This window comes from Streptopelia decaocto, assembly GCF_964273445.1.
Source record: "Streptopelia decaocto genome assembly, chromosome: 11".
NCBI classification, from domain to species: Eukaryota; Metazoa; Chordata; class Aves; order Columbiformes; family Columbidae; genus Streptopelia; species Streptopelia decaocto.
In genome coordinates this window covers 5,006,265-5,024,030 of record NC_138666.1, presented here as the reverse complement: position 1 = coordinate 5,024,030, position 17,766 = coordinate 5,006,265, and the positions used below count along the sequence as shown (strand labels likewise).

Here is a 17,766-nt window from a genome sequence, read left to right as displayed (position 1 = left end):
TCACCTCCCTTGACCTGCTGGACACTCTCCCTAATGCACCCCAGGTACCCCTGGCCTCTGGATCTTGACTCCTGGTCACCGTTGTCCCCCAGAACTCCGAAGTCCTTCTCTGCAGAGCTGCTTTCCAGCAGGTCAGCCTCAACCTGTACTGGTGCCTGGGGTTGTTCCTCCCCAGGTGCAGAACCCTGCACTTGCCCTTGTTGACATTAACAGACAGACACACCAACATAGACAGGGCCTGCAGCCAGGCTGCAGCAGCTTTATTTCCCCAGCCCAGCTCAGCCTGCCATCACTGTCTCCCTGATCCAGTCCAGGACACGCTGCACATCCACGTAGACGCTAAACTTGGAAGCCGCACAGCTCTTGTCATGGCTGAGGATCCCGGCTGCGTACCAGGCACCGTCAGCCTCATCCTGCACTACGAAGGCGCCACCAGCGTCTCCATAGCACGTGTCCTCACGCAGCTCGCTCAGACCCACGCAGAAGGTGTCATTGCTGAGGATGGGCTGGACCCAGTAGGATGCGTTCCGGGCCCCGTAGTACTGGCGGCAGCTCTCACCCTCTGCCACTGGCAGCATCACGTACTTCAGCATGGTGGAGAAGGCAAAGGTGGCACCGCGGCCCCAGCCCGAGACATAGCCCACCCGACCAGGCTGCACATAGTCCTTCTGGGGCAGGCAGATGGGCATCACCTCCTCCCCGAGGAGCACCTTCTGCTTCAGCTTCAGCAGGGCCAGATCCACAGTCGCTGGGTAGCCAGGGTGCAGCACCACGCGCTCGATGGCCAGGGCAGGCTGCTCCCGGCTGCCCAGGTAGAGCTGCAGAGTGGGCGCAATCTCTTCGGGGTCGGTGTTCTCGCTGTGGTTCAGGTAGACATTCCTGCCTGTGGTCAGCAGCCACTGGTCGCTGATGAGTGTGGCCCCAACAGTGAGGTTGTGGCGAGTCACCAGCCGGCCCTGCCAGGGGAAGCTGCCCTTCCTTGCCAGCAGGCCCCCAATGATGCGCTGCAGCTGCCTGGGGGGGTTCTTGGGCCTCCCGCACACTGCACAGGGCAGAACAGGCCCCGGTGAGCCCCTGGGGCCAGCACGCACCCTCCTTGCCCCCACCAACCCCCAGGAACAGCAGGGAGGATGGGGGTTGCAAGCAGCCCCTGCAGCCCCCACAGCCCTGCTGCTCTGCGCTCACCTGGCTCGCAGGCTGGTGCCTCCTTGCCAGCGTCAGGGCTCAGCCATTCATGGTCCTTGTCACACTTGACTGTGCCTTTGGAGGGAAACCAGAGTCAGCAGCTCTGCCCTGCACGAAGGGGGATGGACCCTGCAGCCAGGAGGGTGCAGAGGTGCTTGTACCCTGCCAGGGCTGGGGTGGGCAGGGGTCGCTACTCATGCCCCCGAGGAAGTGGGGGCGGGGGCTGTATCATGTGGCCTTGAGACAGCCTCTGGAGCTGGGGACTGGCCCATCCCCGGGCACTGTGCCTGTGCCGTGGGCCTCATCATTGCCGGAGCCACGCAGCTGGTAGTACAGGTCGCAGTGGTACTTGATCAGGTGCTCAACGTGGCCACGCTCAATCTCTGTAGGCTTTGCACAGCTCCACTCTGCAGGCAGAGGATGCTCGGCTGCCTGAAGACCCAGCCCAGGACATCACCCCACCCCGGCGGGTCCCTCCCCAGTCCCGTCTCACCTGCCCCACACCTGCTCCCTGCCAACCTCCCCCGGCTTTGCCCAAGCCCGGAGCTCCCCCCTCGCCCTGAGTGGTACCAGTGGCAGCTGCAGTCTCCAGCACGGTCCAGGCCAGGCTGGCGATCAGCAGCACTGCGGGTCTGTGGGGCAGAGAGTGCATGCTCAGCATGGGACACACACAGCACACACTCAGCACAGGGCTCCCACCCTGCTGCCAGCCCATGGGCTCCGCCAGGATCAGAGTCCAGCTAGGCTTACACCCCATCTTGGGCTCCCTCCCCAGAGGGTAGAGGGCCAATCTCGTGCCCTAGGCTGGCTGTCAGACACAGCCTGGACGCTGCTGCTGCACAGGACGAGGCTGCAGTGTCTGGACACAGGCGCAACACGGGTCCTGCTGCAGGTCCCAGCCCAGGAAGCATGACAGACACAGCACCAAGCACATGCAGGGACACACCAATGCCACTCACCCCATGCTCACTGCTCTCTCTCCTCACAGCAGTCTCCTTCCACAGGACAACGCTGTTCAGGGCTCCCTCCTCATCCCTTTTATTGCCACCTCCCTGGCCCTGGTGCAGCCCTGCTTGGCCCCGACCCCCTGACCCTGCTGCACGCAGCCAGCGCTGTTCCCAGCAGCAGGAGCACAAAAATCCCCTCCTGGCTCGCAGCCACTGGCAGCACCTCCCCGCAGCCTCGCCAGCTCTGTGGGCAGCCAGCGCCAAGGCTTTCCGGGATTTTGCAGCTGTAAATACACAGGAGGAACCTGGCTGCAGACACTGGGCTCTGGCATCAAGACACCAGCTGAGGGTCACAGAGAGGAGCCAGCCCCTGTCCCCTGCAGAACTGCCTTGTGCCACCAAGAAGGGGACAGCCAGCAGCTGCCCCAGTGCGGCAGGTGACACAGGGTCATAGGGCCTGAGTGCTGTCACCCTGCAGAGCCAGGGCTGGGCAGTCCTGCTCAGCTGCCCAAGGGTGCAGTGTGTCCCACCAGCTCACTGCTCTCCAGGAGGCCATGGCCAAGCTGGCCCCATCCCACACACCCACCGCTTCCCAGCAGCCCCGGGCATGGGTTGTTTGTCAGCCCAGCCCAGCCTGACGGGAACTTGCAGCAGCAATCACTGGCTGGTTCCCAGCAGCTGGGAGCCTGCTCTGGCCAGCGGACCTGCAGCCAGAGCACAACCAAGGGCAGCACGGAGGGGACAAGCACACACCTCCTATCCACCGTAGGGTGCCAGCGCTGCAGTGAGGTCACCCCAAAACCACCTGGAGCACGAGAGGCCACCCCAGCACTGGGCCATCGAGGCCCAGCTGCCCCAGTGCTCCTTGGAGGCTCCACTCCTTCAGGCTCAGGGCAGTATCTGTTCCTGGTCCCAGACACTCCAGCAAAGGGCCTTCTTGTCCTGTGCAAGCTTCTTCCTATCTCGTGGGGCACCCATCCCCCTATATATCACAGGGCTCGAGCTCTCTGCTCAGCACCAGCTGTACACAACCACACCTGACAGGCAGACAGCTAGAGCCCAGGACACACCAGGGCTTGACAGCTGCGACCCCCGAGCCACAGCAGCACTTGGGAAGGTGCTGTGGCTCTGATGGCGGCTGGCCTGTCAGCATCGTCCTGCTGTAGCAGGAGACTGCTGTGCCCTGGCAGAGGGACAAAGTGATGCAGGACTGTGCCTTGGTGCCCCCTCAGTGGGTGGCTGGGACAGAGGGACAGGCTGCAGGAGGGGGGAGCTGCCCCCACCTGTCCCTGGGGTGCAGCCCACAGCCCACACACTGGGACATGGCAGCCCCGGGCTGTCAGCAACTGCCATGGCAGAGCCAGGCTCCGAATGTCTCCAAGGCACAGTCACAAATCAGCTTCAGAGCACAAGCAAGAGTGCTGCAGGACAAGGGGATACCAAGCTCAAGCTCCCACAGGCATGACAGCCACTGTGACTGGAAAAGCAAGTGTCTCCCTGGCCCTCTCCAGAGAAAACATCAATACCTTGGCCAGCAGAGCCGGTCACAGCCCCGCAAGAGCAGCAGCAAGCACCACCAGCAAAAGCAGGGTCTGTGGAGCAGCGGCTGGCACAGAGGGCTGTGGCGGGAGCAGGCAGGTGACAGCCCTGGGTGAGCAGTCCTGCTGCTCCCATGACCTGTGCTGTGATGCAATCCTGCTGGGCAGGGTGGATTCCGAGAGGCTGCAGAGGGAACAGTGTGTCCTGGCCAAGCTGTGTTGCTCAAGAAAGGCCAGAAACAACCGCAGGGAGCCCAGGGCAAAGCAGGAATTGAAGCCAGAGGCCCCAAAGACAAAACCAGCAGCCTCCAGAAGTGTAAACAAACAGGGTCTTTCCGTAACAAGAGACAGGGCACAACTGCAGTGGTCTTCAAATGCCTACATACTGGCAGCAAGGGGAGAAAAGGGTGCTCGGCACCTCCCGGCGGCCCAGCTGCAGGCAGGTCTCTGCGAGGGGAGCCATGGCGAGCTTTGCGTGGATCCAACCCAGAGCTCAGCTACTCTGCGGCTTCTGCCTCCAGAAGATGCATCAACCACGAACAACATGGAGAGCTGCTCCCACTTGGCTGAGGGGAGCTGGGCTGTGACCCTCCAACCCCAGGGTGTCCCCAGAGCAGCACATGGGACCAGGTGAGCTAAACGTTTATTGACACTGGGGCAGGACCCAGGCCCTGTGGTTTTATTACAAGACCCTGTGCAGAGGGGAGGGCAGGGGGCAGAGGCTCCTGCAAGGCTGTGGAGCGGGAGGACCCAGCACCAGGCAGAGCAGCTGGCGTGGGCTGCGGGGCCCTGGCAGCTGGGACCTCCTGCCTGTGGCTCTGGGCAGCGGCATGGGGAAGGTGTGTGCTCCCGGGGATGTGCTGCAGCAGCAGCAGGGCAGCTCCAGGCCTTCCTCACCACCCAGCACAGCCTGACCCAGCACTGGTTTCCACTAGGACCCCAGCCCATGGGAAAGCCAAACCACAGCCATGGACAGCAGCACCAGTCCCCTGCCCTGCTCCCCACCAGCGCAGCCCCAGCTTCACCCCCACTGACCCTTCCCAGGGGCTGGCACCAGGACTCGGGCTCAGGCCCAGCCTGCCCAGCGCTGCAGTGTCAGACCTGTCCCTGCTTGACCTCGGCTCCTCCTAGACCTTGGTCCTGCACCATGTCAGCACCGGTGATCTGCTCCAACTGCCTCCATGACATTCTGGAACCCCTGCTCCCTGATCAGGGTTGGGATCATCAGGGACGTGACAGGCAGGCTGGCCCAGACCTATCCTGCTGTTGCCCAGGCACCAGCACTTGTTGCTCTGAGTTGCCCTGGCCAGGGTTCCCTGCGGAGGCGCTGGGCCCCTCGCTCACCTGAGCAGCTGCTCCAGCTCCCGCTTCACTGCCCCCACCACTGGCGGCCCCCGGTACACCAGCGCTGTGTACATCTGCACCAGCGAGGCTCCAGCGCGGATTTTCTCCAGGGCATCGCGCCCGCTGCTCACCCCCCCCACCCCGATGATGGGCACCTGGCCTGCGGGCAGGTGTGCGGTCAGGACAGCACAGGTGACACCAGCACATCCCCCCGCCACCTGCTCTGCCCCTACCTCGGGTGAGGGAGTACATCTCCCTGATGGTCTGTGTGGAGAGCTCCCGCAGGGGCTTCCCGCTGAGTCCCCCGGGCTCCGTGCGGTGCGGGCTGCGGAGGCCGCTGGGGCGGCTCACGGTGGTGTTGCTGACAATCAGCCCGTCCACACCCAGCTGAGGGGCAGCAGCATGAGGACATGGCTGCCACAAGCTGCCCCCAACCCTCATGCCCAGGTTGCCAAGCCAGATCCTCCCTGGTAGGTGCCCCAGCACCCTGCCTGGGGACAAAGCAGCTGCCCCTTACCACCTGCACCATCCTCAAGGTCCAGGTGACACACACAGGCCCTCACAGACGCAGCTACCCAGAGAGCTGCAGCTCCTGTCCCTTCAGAGCAGTGACTTGCCAGGAGCAGCACGGTCCTGCCCTTGCATCATGTAAGGTGAGGCAGGAGGGACCCATCCCAGGCCCCCGTCAGCCTCCCCTTCCCACCCCTCACCTCGCAGATCACGCTGGCTATGTCCTGCTTGTCCTGCGTGGTGAGGTCAGGGGCAATCTTCACCAGCACAGCTGGCTTGCGCTCGCAGGGCAGCGCGTCCCTCTCCGCCAGCACCTGCGCGGGGAGAGAACAGGTCCTGCCCCGGGCCGGGGGACGCCTGCAGCCAGCAGCACAGGGACAGGTGCTGCTCTCCTGGTGTGGCACTGCCGACAGGACGGACACCCTGCGGCACAGGGCCCGGGGCACATGACCCACGCAGGACCCACAGCCACTCCTGACACTGTGGGGCGGCTGGCCCGCTGCCTCCTTGCCAGAGCAGAGTGAAGGGCAACGCCTCGCTGCTTATGTGCCCTTTGCTGGAGCACAGCGGTCCCAGGAACCAGCAGCTGACCAGGGGACATCTTGGTGGCTCTGCCACCTCACCAGGGAGCCACCACACCCCTCCCTGTGCTGGGGCAAATGCCCAGCTGGAGCAGAGCGGGTGCTGCTGGGGACAGGATGCATCCAGGGCTGCAGCTGTGCTCCGGGCTGGCTGTGAGTGTCACGCACCTTGGTCAGCAGGTCCTGCAGCTCAGCCTTGCCCTGCAGGTCCCGCAGCCCTGGAGTGTTCGGGCTGGACACATTCACAACCAGGTAGTCAGCCAAAGGGCCCAGCATCCGCACCCCAGCCACATAGTCAGCTGCAGCATCAGTGGAGCTCTTGTTCTTGCCCAGGTTGACTCCAAGGGGCATCCCCCCTGGAACACAGGCATGGCTGAACCAGGGCAGCAGGACCAACCACCACCCAAGGGACCAGAATGTTCAACAGGGAGGGCCCAGGACCAGCTAAAATCAAGATGAGAATATGCAGCCCATATATTTCACAGTGTGGGCCCAGGACTGTCCTATTACCACAGCTGCCCTGCTCAGCACCTCCTGGCACTGTGGCGCTGCCCTCAGAAACCGCCCAGCTGGGGACCTGTGGCTCTGGCTAGTCTGAGCAGGCACGTCCTGCCCAAAGCAGCATGGAGAGCCTCTACCACAGAGAAAAAGGCAGTTGGTCGCAGCCCCATGCGAGGGAGCCTGCAGCCCCAGGAGGGTTCCTGCCATCCGAACATACCTCCCTCTGGCCAGGGCTCTCCCGTGCCTGGGTGCTGGTGTTACACACCTCTCCTGGCCTGCAGCCACCCGGGACACCCAAGTCCACCCCACAGACCCCAAGAACAAAGGCTTATGAGCTTGTCTCACCACCCGTGAGCCTGAGCTGTGTCTCGTGGCGGGCCCGCAGCCTGCGCTCCACCGCAGCGTGGCCGTGGCTGTTGAATCCATACCTGCACCAGAACAGACAAGGTTTGGGGCTGGGTTGGTGTCCATGCGCCCTGAATAAGACGCAGGAGAAACAAGAGGGAGATGCAATGTCTGCAGCTCTGCTCAGCACATCCAGCCCAAGGGCTACCAAGAACTGGGACACACAAACCGTTGCCCTCCCTGTGTGACACGCAGAGCAGCTGCCCCAGACCCACCTGTTGATGACAGCCTCGTCCTCCACCAGCCGGAAGACCCTGGGTCTGGCGTTCCCCTCCTGGGGCTGGGGTGTGACAGTCCCCACTTCCACGAAGCCAAAGCCCATCTTGTACAGCCCATCCACAGCCTCGCCCTGCTTGTCAAAGCCAGCGGCCAGGCCCACCGGGTTGCGGAACCGCTGCCCGAGCACTCGCACCTCCTGCGAGGCCAGGGCTGGGTCACCGAGAGCCAGAGCCCACCTGCACCAGCAGCCCAAGCCCGGCCCCCTCCCCTCCATTCCCCTCGCTTGGTGTCACCAGGGGCCTGCCCGGGGACCCGCAGCTCCCCCCGCGGGCAGAGCTCGTCACCCCCCACCGACCGCCGCGGGTCCCGAGCCACCGTGGGGCCCCGCCACCTGCCCACCCCCAGCCCTGCGGTCCCCCCGCCACCCGCACGCCCTGGCTGCCCCCCGGCTCCTGCCCGCCCCTCGCCCCCGGTCTTCCCACAGAGTCGTACCAGCGCGGGGCCGTCGGGCCGGGCCGGGGGCAGCAGCCCAAGGGCGGCAGCGCGCAGGGCCAGCCCGTGGGCGGCCTCGGGAGGGAGGGCGCGCAGCGCGGGCATCACCGCCGCCGCGTAGAGCCGCTCGTCGCCCACCGCCAGCGCCGAGCCCAGCAGCAGCCCGCAGCCCCCCAGCGCTGCCGCCAGCGCCCGCAGCCGCCCCTGCGAGAGATCGTCAGCTGCGCTGCACCGGCACGCCAGCGCCGGTACCCCGTCCCGCCCGCACCCCTCACAGGCACCCCGCCCCGGCACGCCGCCCACGGTACCCCGCACTCACAGCGGCACCACACCCCACACCGGCGCCCCGCCCGCATCCCGTACCCGCACCCGCACCCCATCCCGTGTCCCAGCTCCGCCGCTCCCGCCCCGCCGGGTCCCCGCTCCTCCCGCCGCCCCGGGACCCGCCGGCCGCTCACGCGCAGCGGAGCCGCCATCAGCTCAACCCTACACGTGGCACGACACTCCCGGCATCCCCGCCCGGTGATTGGCAGAAGCCGAACCCTCCCAGCCAATAGAAGCGCAACAGGACACATGGCGGGCGGATCACGGGACACACGGCAGAGGCGGGACTCAGGGGGACGGGGACTCTGACAGCCCCCAAGGCCCCGCCCCCTGGCAGCCCCGCCCCCTGGCGGCCCCGCCCCCCGGGAGTAGCCTTGGAGCTGCGGGGCCGCCGGCGGGCGCAGGGACCCGGCAGTAGCGCTGCCGCTCCACCGCGGCCATGAACGGTAGCACAACCCCGAGAAACGGCACCGCACAGCCCGCTGTTCACAGCCTCGGCTTTATTAGGAACCAACCCCAAGATACAAATCAAATAAAAGTCAAGGAAAAGTTGTTGAAAGGGCCCTGCGCAGGGCTGCAGCACAAGGGGAGCAGCTATGGCCCTGGCTCTCGCCAGAGCTCCCCAGTGCGGCCCTCGGGTCAGTGAGCCCCAGCAGGCCCAGGGAACATGGCTGAACCAGTGGGCACAGCGCTGCCAAGCACGACAGACCCCGCCGAGGTCACAGCCAGACAGCTGCAAGCCACAGCTGGGGACAGCGGCAGCACCAGCACGCTGCACACGCTTGGGCAACGCCACAGCTCCCCAGCACCACTGTTCCCTGCTCCCGCCCCAGTTAGTCACAGCTCTCACCAAAATGACTCAGTTACTCTCACCACACAGGGTACCAGCTTGTGGAAGATGCTGCCCTTGAGATCACGCAGGGGGAGAGCCCCATTCCCCTCCAGGCTCCACCTCCCTCCTGTGCAGGAGCAGCCAGGAATGGCAGCCGGGACATCACACACAGCATTCCGGTACAGCTACCTAGACCCACGGGCTGTTCCCTGTTCCAGTCTCACAAGACTCCCCACAGTTCACCTCCTGGAGCAACAAAGATTGGGAAAGTGACAGCATCTGGTGTAAGTACTGCAAGAAGAGAGCTCAAAAAGAAGAGTGCGTTCATTCAAGGTTAATGCAGGAAACCAATATCAAGAGAGTCTGTTCCAGAGAGAAACAGCTGCCACAGCTCCTGTCCCTCACATTGGAGTTACAGCCCAGTCAGTTTTATGTTTTCTTCTTTAGCTCCTCAAACCTCCGAGAAAGATCATCAAAGTCAATGTCTTCAGAGGCAGAAGAGTTGGCACCGGCAGATGCTGTTGGCAGCGTATCTGGCACGGATGGTAATTCAGGCAGCACAAAGTTCTCAAAGGTATTAGGAGCTCCAGCTTTTGGTTTAGGAGAAGCTTCTGACTTGGGCCCAGGCTCTATTTAAAATAAGAGAAACATCATTCTACCTCACCATCATCACACTCACCAGGCCAAACAGAGCCACAGAAAATAAAGGTCATTCGACCAAGAAGGCTGTACCAATGTATTTTTCTGAACAGGACCAGTGGTCATGCATCTCCAACCGTACCCAGACTCAGTGGGGAAACAAACCAGGTTTCGGGTTTCTGTGGGTGCAAGGACTGCAACAGGGCAGGTGCAGACTGGTGACCCATCCCGTGGCTGCAGCAGACAGCACATCCCCCTTGCTGCCTGCAGCAGGGCTGCTGCTGCACACGCCTGCGCTGCTGGACTGCACCATGGCCAAAGGCCCAGGATCCCCATTCAAGCACCTCCTCTAGACATGTGCAGCTATTGCATGCTGTCAACCATGCCCAGCTGTGCACTCAGCTGTCACACTGAAGTGCCTAGCCAGACCTAGGGCACCCACAGGCCTATCTTCTTCAGCACACATCACCAGTACTCCCCAGAGGACTCACTTAGATTGTCACAAATCCCATCTGGAGCTGGCAAGGAGCAAACCAAGCTGGAGCTGGAGCTACTCACTCTAAAACCCCCTCTCTGCCCTTATCAAGTGCTCGAGGTAACAAGTGCTTTCAAACACACAGAGCAGAATCATGCTGTACAAGGCAGGAGAATTTTGTCATGATCCAATTCCAATGCATGAAGCACCTCCTAAGCCTTTAGGCAGATGGACCATGGGATAACAGCCATCTCCACTCATCCTGCTCTGCTGTATGCAGACTCAACTCTGACATACAAACCTATTTACCCTGTCAGCGCTTACTTCTTTCATTCTATTGCTGCAGAACAGTATTATTGATGCTCAAAATGTGTCAAGTTCTACACACTGTTCCCTACAAGGAAAACTTACCCCCAGGGACACTGGAATCTCAAGCCAACTACAGCCCCAGCCACTGCAGCTTTCCCGTACCTCCTGACATACTCACCAGCTCCCGGCGCAGATGCATCCTTGTCAGCATTAGGCTCGTCAATCTGGAAAAGACTTTCAGTTACTACAGCACTCTGTCCTACCACGCACAGGCTCACACCGGTGTGCAGGGCAGCAGCAGCCACGTCGTGCAGAGCAATGCGGACCCCATCCCTCCCCAAGGCAGACAACACTGGCTTCCAGCACACTCAGAAGAATCTGCCTCTCTTCCCAAGAAAGGGAGGAAGTGCTCCAACTTTCCTCTCCCTCCCAGCCAGTCACAGCAGCTTCACTGGCCATATTCTGTAACCGGATAAACACAGCATATCCACTAGCAGGTCTGAAATATTTATCAAGGACATAAGTAGGAGAACATGGCCCACTTCGTCCACATAATCACAGCCACAGCTTCCTTTCTTTCATGAACAATAAACCCTGTAACCAGTAGCAAGGTACAAGACAACTCCATCTCAGGTCTTGGTCTGGTTGGGACAAAGGCCCACAGCACGGTCAGCTGTGCTGGTGTAACTCCTCATTCCCTGTGGGCCACCGCCAGTGATTCTGTCTGCACCCAGCTTGACAACTGCTGCACCTGTGTCCACATCTCCTGCGCCCAAAGGCTGCAGTGCAGCTAGTACAAGGTGTTAGCACACACAGGTGCATGGCTACACTCATCCTTACTCAGGATATTGCAAAAACACTGAAAGCAAAATGAGAGGCATGATTACAAACTGCAGCAACAAAAACATAGACAAGCACAGACAGAGGAGACTCCAGCCTTTCATTTGCTGTTCCGAAGGACTGAGAAAAGTCTGGGAAAGAGTGTTCCAACATACATCTAGGCCAGCCAAAACTGTCATTCAGGCTAACTATGAATTCCTTCAACATCCTAAAGGTGACAAACCCTTCACATTGCAGAAAAAAAAAAAAAAAAAAAAAAGTACTCTACTTGTTCACTGTTTATCACCATATTAACAATGCAGTAAAATAAATTTTAGCTTTCCTTTGCGGCCAAAACACACAGCAGAACTTCTCACAAGCCATTCTCCCATCACATGCACCCAGTGACTCATCACACCCATAAGCAATGCCAAGCACCACCCCGAAAGCTCCAAGGGTTGACAGCAATGTGTTAATGAATGTTTGCCTTTTCTGTGGCTACCACTGTGCTCTTTTCAGGTTCCCTCTGCTGCCTACAGCAGTGATTCAGCTCAGGCACTTACAGACTCATATGTTGGTGGCTCTGCTGGAATTGGTGGTGGGTGGATGTTGGTGAAAGGCTGGTAAGTCCCCACTGGTAGGCCACCGAAGTTCTCCTGCACAGAGAGATTAGAGTCATGTATCAGGCTACTCAGTTGGGACAGCAACCCTGGGACACAACGCACCTACAGCTGCTATGGATGTCAGAAAAAGTAGTGCTCTAAGATACATGCAGGTAAGTATCCAACCTGATATAGTTCATACTTACAAGGAAAAGATTCTTAAGTATCAAGTCAGATGTAGTCACCTGGAGGGACTGGACTGAGCTAACAGGGCTGTGGGTTATTCTAAAGAACCAGCACCACTAAACAATTCATCTTTCAAGGCGTTAGACGTACCAAGACACAAGGGCAATACCTCACCTTAAGGACATCTGAGCCACTTCTCCTGAATGCAGTATCACATGACAGGAGGGTCTCTGGCTCCCTCAAGGCTTTGTATTACCCTTACCTGTAACACAAAAGTGCCTCAAAGACCTAGACTTGGCACAAGTCCTCAGCACACTTATGCCTGGACCAACAGCCAGTTGATGATGCTTGGCCCTGATTTTCCACAAACACTGCAGCATTGCTGAGACCGCACTAAGACTCCAAGCCATCCCACTGTTCTGCCACTCTCCGGTCTGCATAGATACCCTGTCAATGACTGAATTCAGAGAACAGTGCTATTTTCAGCTCCCACCTTTGCAAGAAACCATCTCCACATCTGCTTCTCTGGTCCCTTCCCCTCACAAGTCTGAGGGCAGGGCACTTCCGCATTTTTTGGTGCTGTTCTCACCCCATAAAACTCACCTGATTTCCTTGTCTGAACCTTGGCACACTACCAGCCTACCAGCTTCAAAGCCCAGCTCCAAGCCCTGGTCAAAAGCCTGGCAGTCACAAGACTGCCTCAGGAGGTAAGTCTGGACTCCCTTCTTCCCTGAGGGCAAAGAGGGCTGGCTGGAGAACAGGGGCAGGAACCTCCACAGACAAGAAGCAACATCAATCTCTGGCTGTGCTGCCAACAGTTTCCATCCCTTGCAGCCTCACAGGAACACAACAGCCTTCCTACACACCAAGCTACCAGGTACAGACAGTTCTCAACCAGCAGGCACATAGCTAAGCACCAGAGTCAGACTCTTCCACAGAAAAATTGAATGTCCAAAGCAAAGGCACTTACCGGTCCCTTTGGAGGCGGGTAGGAGAAAGGCGGGTTTGGAGTTGGCATGGGCATGGGCATCATCACTGGCATGGGTACAAGTCCATCATGACCAACCAGTGGGGCTGTAAATCCACCACCTCCTCCCCCTCCAGGGCCACCCTTCTTCACATCATCTGTGAATCCTACATCAATTAGATCTGCCTCTCCGCCTGGCGGGGCTTCAGCCTGCAGGGGGTAGAAGAATTCTGCTCACCAACATGTCTCTATATTGATGACAGCCCTCTGAACAGCATTTGTCACTGGACAAGATGGGACAACACATCAAGAACACAACACAAGGACAGGACAGGAGCTACACAGTGATAATACTGTGTATCAGAAAGGGAACCAGACTACAGCGTGACTAACTACAGCTGCACGCCACAGCACTGTGGGAAGGAGAGGGATGGGGCTATGCTGGGGCTCTGCTAGAAGGTACCACTGAGTTTGCGTCAACGCCACAGCCCCGTGTTCTGAAGCCCACACAGTACTAATGGGACACTCTAGCCCCTGGAACACAGAGGGGACCCTCCAGACTTGCAGGCGCTCACTCACCATCACCACCGAGTCAGGCTCATAGGGCACATTGTAGTTCTTGGCGATCTCGATGAGGTATCTTTCCACCAGGATCTTGGGCGGTGCCTCCACGCTCAGCTTGTGCATCAGCTGTGACACAGGGCGCAGAGATGCTCAGCGGGGCAGGGGCAGCACAGCTCTGTCCCAGCCAGGGCTGCCTGCTGCGGGAGTGCAGCGCAGCCGCGGGAGCCTCTCCTCCCCATCTGGCACTGCTGCAGAGGGGCTCCTGGCAGCCACCGCCACAACTCCACTGCTCTGCTCCCTCCACCCACAGCCAGCACAGCAGGGTCCCGCCTGCCAGGACCCTCAGCACCATGTTCTGCTACAGGCAGCCCCCCAGCAACACCATTGGCTCACCCTGCCTCTCAGTGAGCCACAGGCACCAGCCGTTGGCCATGGGAAAAGGGGCAGAACGCCACAGCAGGTGTGTCTTTTCTGCCAGCTCCATTACCCTGTCATTGACTGTCCCGATCTGGTTTGTCCGGCACAGCTTCCCATACTCCTTGCTGTACTTGGCACACAGCTGGTCAGCAACCTGCAGGAGGAGAGCAGCTCTGGGAACACGCACGCCTGTGCTTTCCCCCACCACACACTGTACATCTGCTGTAGCCTCTGCAGCTGCCCACCTCCCCCAGCCCCGATCACCCTCCTTTCTGCCACTGAGAGCAGCTGAGCAACCTTAGCCATCCCTGATGCTCCAGTGACACCTATGCTGGGGTCTCCATCTGCAGAACCCACAAAAACATGTCCTCTGCCTTAATGACAGAGTCCCAGACAAAGGCTTCTAACAGTGTCACCCCTATCCTGCGCATGTTAACTCCCCTCAAACAACCCTACTCACAATTTTCAACTCAGCCACTTCCGACTGGAGCCGTGGTGCAGCCCAGATCAGTGTAGACACTGCTTCTGCCAGGCCAGAGTCCAGCTCCCTAAGGACCACAAAAGACAACCCTGTCTCCACACCAAGCACCCAGTCTTTGCTGCCCTCCATGTGATCTGAAAGTCCTCATCCTCCATGCTGGGCTGCAAAGTCTTCCCGCCTGGGGAAGGAAATGTCTCTGGAGGCCCCAGGACACTGAGACAAACAGGTGCCCTTCTGCAGGCAAGGCCTGCCCCAGCAGCACCCCCCCCGAGCGAGGGGCCTGGACCCGCTTCCCCAGCACACCCCCCTAGCCCAGAGCTTACTTCATGGACTGAATCAGGCCAAAGCGGGCTAGCAGCAGATCGCAGTACAGCTCCAGGATCTCCATGGCTTCCACAAGGTAATCTTCACGGATGATGTGCTCCACACGAATCCTGGCACGCTCATCTTTTCCAGCTGACAGATAATCTGCGATTTCCTTCCTTGCCTTCTGGGCCAGCTCAGCTACAGCACATGTACCCAAGGCCAGTCACTGCGCTGGCAGGGGCTGCTGCCTCCATACCCGTCCACAGTCCCCGCCACACACAAAACCATCATGAGCTTCCCTCTCTCCCTCACCCAGGCTCTGCAGTGCAGGACACTGAGCCACATCTCAGCGGCACCCTTGTGTCTAGGTCCCAGCACCCTAACTCGCAGGAGAAAGCAGAAGGGGCTTTTAGCTGCTGGAAACACTCCTACACCTTCACCTGCCCTGCAGAGTCAAGCAGAACCATGGATCTTCTCTGTCTGGGCAGGGCAGGACAGCACAGATGGCGGGAGCCTCCCACAGCACCCAGGCAGCTCCCCACTACGTTGTGGGCACAGAAGGCCTGGAAAGGCCGCCTGGGGCAAAATGGCACATCCCTCCACACACGGCCCACGGCTACCACCCCATAAATTGCCCTCTGACACCAGACAGAAGGCGGCCAGCAGCCATGCTACGGCCAGCCCGCTGCCCTGGGCACCCACACAGCAGGGCAGACTGCAGGGCCCGGGGTCAGCAAGGATGAGCAACAAGCTGTGCTGTACTCAGCCCATGAAAGTATCCTGATCCAGAAAAATCTTCTCCTCAAGTATCCTGAGCCCCAAAGCACCCCAGTTCACACCTGCCCCCTCAAATACTCACTTTTCTTTTTCTCCAGCAGCTTGAGGCGATTAATGACAAGGCGCAGGTTGACTCGCAAGCGCTCAGCCTTGAACCCAGAGCCCAACATGATAAAAGCTTCCTGTGGGAGAAGAGGGAAAGGTCATTGGAACCAGGAGCTAGAAGGACAGCAGTCACCATTTTAGTTGGGGAAAAAAAGAATGACTTCTCCAAACAAAGAGGTACAGATCTGCTAGCCCCGAATCTGGTTATTTATAAGTGACTGGGCCTACAGCACTCATCATTGCCCTCCCCACTTTACAACCACACATCTAACCAAGGCCAACAGGCACATAAACCTTCTGGACATTTCCATTCTGACAGACCAAATCACAACCCATAAACAGAAACAAGATGATAAAAAATTGAGACCGCTCCATAAGTAGGAACAGGGTTAGAAAACATAGCCTAAAACAAGAAACTGAAGGCCTGAGTCTACTTAATCTAGACAAGTGACACTAGCCACTGATGTGCGTACCAGTAGTCAAGTTTTAGGAATGTTAGGCAAACATCTCCCAGCAGCGGTCTAGGAAGCTGTGACTGTGCCTCAGTTCAGTAAGCTGAGCTTACTGAGATCGTATTTCAGGATTCCGTTCAGCTCCAGGCTTCTAAGGAGCCCAAGTGGAAAAAGCCCTCAGATTTCACAACAAACAGCGCAGCTGCCAGAAGATATGTTCTCATTCCTTACTTCAAAAGGTGAGGGAAGGAAATCAACACCTCAACATGCCATCTGTGACAACTGTCACACAAATACTACCTCTCTCTGTGTTACTTCATTGACAAACCCACATTTTTAAAGAAACGCTACAATCACCTGCAAGAACCAACCCAGCCTCTGCCCAATTAATGTGCAAGTTATTCAACAGCTGTGTGATTAACCCACGGACTGTAAAAACAGAGGCTGTAGCAGTCCTGCTGTCAGAAGGAAAAAGTTGCCATTCCATATTGCACACACTCTTCCTGCTGAGCTCATGCTCTGGCCCTTCTCCAGCCTCTCATGAGCCAATTCAAATCACTAGTCCTCCAGAAAAATAACTCAGAAGATGCTTTATTATGAAAGTTTGTTATGCCAAGAACTGTTAATCAAGAAGTCCTTCCTTAAGACCTATCACACAAAAAGACCTTGGCTTGTACCTGAAAAACACACTGGAGCAGACTTCCATATAGTGAGAATACTTTCTGTATAACTAATGGTTTCATAAGATTTATTACCGTCTAGAGTATATCCTGATTATTTAGTTGATCTATTCACATATCAATACAGTTATTTCAATGATGCACAGAACCAAACAACCTCAAGAAATGTTGCTAAAGAAGTACACACGCATGATACAAGTCTGATGCTACAAAAAGCCCTTCTGTAACTGGAACATACTCTTACAATATTAAAATAACTTTACAGTGCTACAAGAAAGCCTCAGCACAAGTTGCAGTGTTTGTAGAAGTATCTGTTAACCATTCTGATTAACAACACCCTGTTTCAACAGATTAGTTCCAAATACAGCCGTTGAGCAGCAGCCAGCTCACCAGTCATCCTTCCACGACCACCCTCTGTCATTCTAAAGGGTTTTTTGCCGCGCTGAGGCAGCTGCAGGTCGGCTGACTGACCGGTCCTGCCCCTGCGCCTCGCCCTCCCGGCGGCTCCGCCATCACCGTCACTCGGCCGCAACCAGCTGCCGCTGGGCGGCTTCCCGGCGCGTCACCCCGCCGCGGGACCCGCCGCGCAGCTGCCCGGGCTCGAAGAAGCGCGGAGACCCCGGTTCCGCTCCGCGGGCACAGCGGCAGCTGAGGGGCACAGGGACCCCCGCCGCCGGCCCCAGCGCCGCCCTGAGCCTGCTCTCAGCCGCACAGCGGGCACCGGGCAGGACATGCCCCTCACAGCAGCGCCTTCCGGGCCGCCGAGCACACCCCACCGCCCCGGCCGCCGCCTCCCCGCTCACCGGCCGCCGCTCCGCGCAGCTTCAGCCACCCAAAATGGCGGTCCAGCCGCACCACGTGCGGAGGGATCCACGGGGCGGCACTTCCCCGCTCCTCCCAGGACACGACCGAGCTGGCGCGGCCCCTGCGGAGGCCAGGCCGCCAGAACGGCCTTCGCACCGGTGCGGCGGCGGCCGGGGAAGGAGCGGCTGCGGCACGAGCAAAGAGAGCGGCGCTAAGGGACTAAATGACCCAGCGGAAGGATTCTTTGCCTGCCAGTAGCGCAAGCAGTACGCCCGACAGGCGCCCGCCGGAGCCCGCCCCCGGCG

The 17,766-nt window shown here is 59.0% G+C and overlaps 3 protein-coding genes across 8 annotated transcripts; all 3 read right to left on the bottom strand.

Moving 5' to 3' along the window:
- Positions 1-230: 230 nt before the first annotated feature.
- LOC309444859 (haptoglobin-like) lies at positions 231-2,240 on the bottom strand. The gene is made up of 4 exons (XM_082063057.1): positions 2,145-2,240; positions 1,756-1,817; positions 1,186-1,260; positions 231-1,042 (listed from the first exon to the last, which is right to left on the bottom strand). The coding sequence occupies exons 1-4, from the start codon at positions 2,147-2,149 to the stop codon at positions 279-281; spliced, it is 906 nt and encodes a 301-aa protein (XP_081919183.1). The 5' UTR covers positions 2,150-2,240; the 3' UTR covers positions 231-278.
- Positions 2,241-4,306: 2,066 nt separating this feature from the next.
- Positions 4,307-8,472, bottom strand: DHODH (dihydroorotate dehydrogenase (quinone)). 4 transcript variants are annotated; one of them, XM_082063024.1, is made up of 9 exons: positions 8,181-8,472; positions 7,723-7,926; positions 7,227-7,426; positions 6,952-7,034; positions 6,274-6,461; positions 5,725-5,838; positions 5,248-5,401; positions 5,015-5,174; positions 4,307-4,875 (listed from the first exon to the last, which is right to left on the bottom strand). In XM_082063024.1, the coding sequence occupies exons 1-9, from the start codon at positions 8,295-8,297 to the stop codon at positions 4,821-4,823; spliced, it is 1,275 nt and encodes a 424-aa protein (XP_081919150.1). In that variant the 5' UTR covers positions 8,298-8,472; the 3' UTR covers positions 4,307-4,820. The 4 variants fall into 4 exon arrangements, with proteins under 4 accessions (XP_081919150.1, XP_081919148.1, XP_081919149.1 ...); XM_082063022.1 differs by having other exon boundaries at positions 4,307-4,868; XM_082063023.1 differs by having other exon boundaries at positions 5,015-5,169.
- A 57-nt stretch (positions 8,473-8,529) lies between these two features.
- On the bottom strand, positions 8,530-17,604 carry IST1 (IST1 factor associated with ESCRT-III). 3 transcript variants are annotated; one of them, XM_082063054.1, is made up of 10 exons: positions 17,461-17,604; positions 15,503-15,602; positions 14,661-14,841; positions 14,317-14,404; positions 13,927-14,010; positions 13,455-13,565; positions 12,879-13,085; positions 11,684-11,776; positions 10,480-10,525; positions 8,530-9,507 (listed from the first exon to the last, which is right to left on the bottom strand). In XM_082063054.1, the coding sequence occupies exons 2-10, from the start codon at positions 15,588-15,590 to the stop codon at positions 9,308-9,310; spliced, it is 1,098 nt and encodes a 365-aa protein (XP_081919180.1). In that variant the 5' UTR covers positions 15,591-15,602; positions 17,461-17,604; the 3' UTR covers positions 8,530-9,307. The 3 variants fall into 3 exon arrangements, with proteins under 3 accessions (XP_081919180.1, XP_081919181.1, XP_081919182.1); XM_082063055.1 differs by lacking the exon at positions 17,461-17,604 and adding an exon at positions 17,048-17,393; XM_082063056.1 differs by lacking the exons at positions 14,317-14,404; positions 14,661-14,841; positions 15,503-15,602; positions 17,461-17,604 and having other exon boundaries at positions 13,833-13,956.
- Between the last annotated feature and the right edge of the window lie 162 nt (positions 17,605-17,766).

What these genes read in the sequence shown, in the direction of transcription:
- LOC309444859 (XM_082063057.1), bottom strand. An exon ending in GGAGACTGCAGCTGCCACTG is followed by an intron (nt 1,261 to 1,755) that starts GTACCACTCAGG and finishes TTCCCTCCAAAG; the next exon opens with GCACAGTCAAGTGTGACAAG. An exon ending in GGCACCAGCCTGCGAGCCAG is followed by an intron (nt 1,043 to 1,185) that starts GTGAGCGCAGAG and finishes TGCCCTGTGCAG; the next exon opens with TGTGCGGGAGGCCCAAGAAC.
- DHODH (XM_082063022.1), bottom strand. Translation starts at nt 8,297, where the DNA reads ATGTGTCCTGTTGCGCTTCTATTGGCTGGGAGGGTTCGGCTTCTGCCA. An exon ending in GGCCCGACGGCCCCGCGCTG is followed by an intron (nt 7,427 to 7,722) that starts GTACGACTCTGT and finishes CTGGCCTCGCAG; the next exon opens with GAGGTGCGAGTGCTCGGGCA. An exon ending in GAGCTGGAGCAGCTGCTCAG is followed by an intron (nt 4,869 to 5,014) that starts GTGAGCGAGGGG and finishes ATCAGGGAGCAG; the next exon opens with GGGTTCCAGAATGTCATGGA.
- IST1 (XM_082063054.1), bottom strand. Translation starts at nt 15,590, where the DNA reads ATGTTGGGCTCTGGGTTCAAGGCTGAGCGCTTGCGAGTCAACCTGCGC. An exon ending in GCTGCTGGAGAAAAAGAAAA is followed by an intron (nt 14,842 to 15,502) that starts GTGAGTATTTGA and finishes CATGTGCTGTAG; the next exon opens with CTGAGCTGGCCCAGAAGGCA. An exon ending in TCGGGACAGTCAATGACAGG is followed by an intron (nt 13,566 to 13,926) that starts GTAATGGAGCTG and finishes CCTGTGTCACAG; the next exon opens with CTGATGCACAAGCTGAGCGT.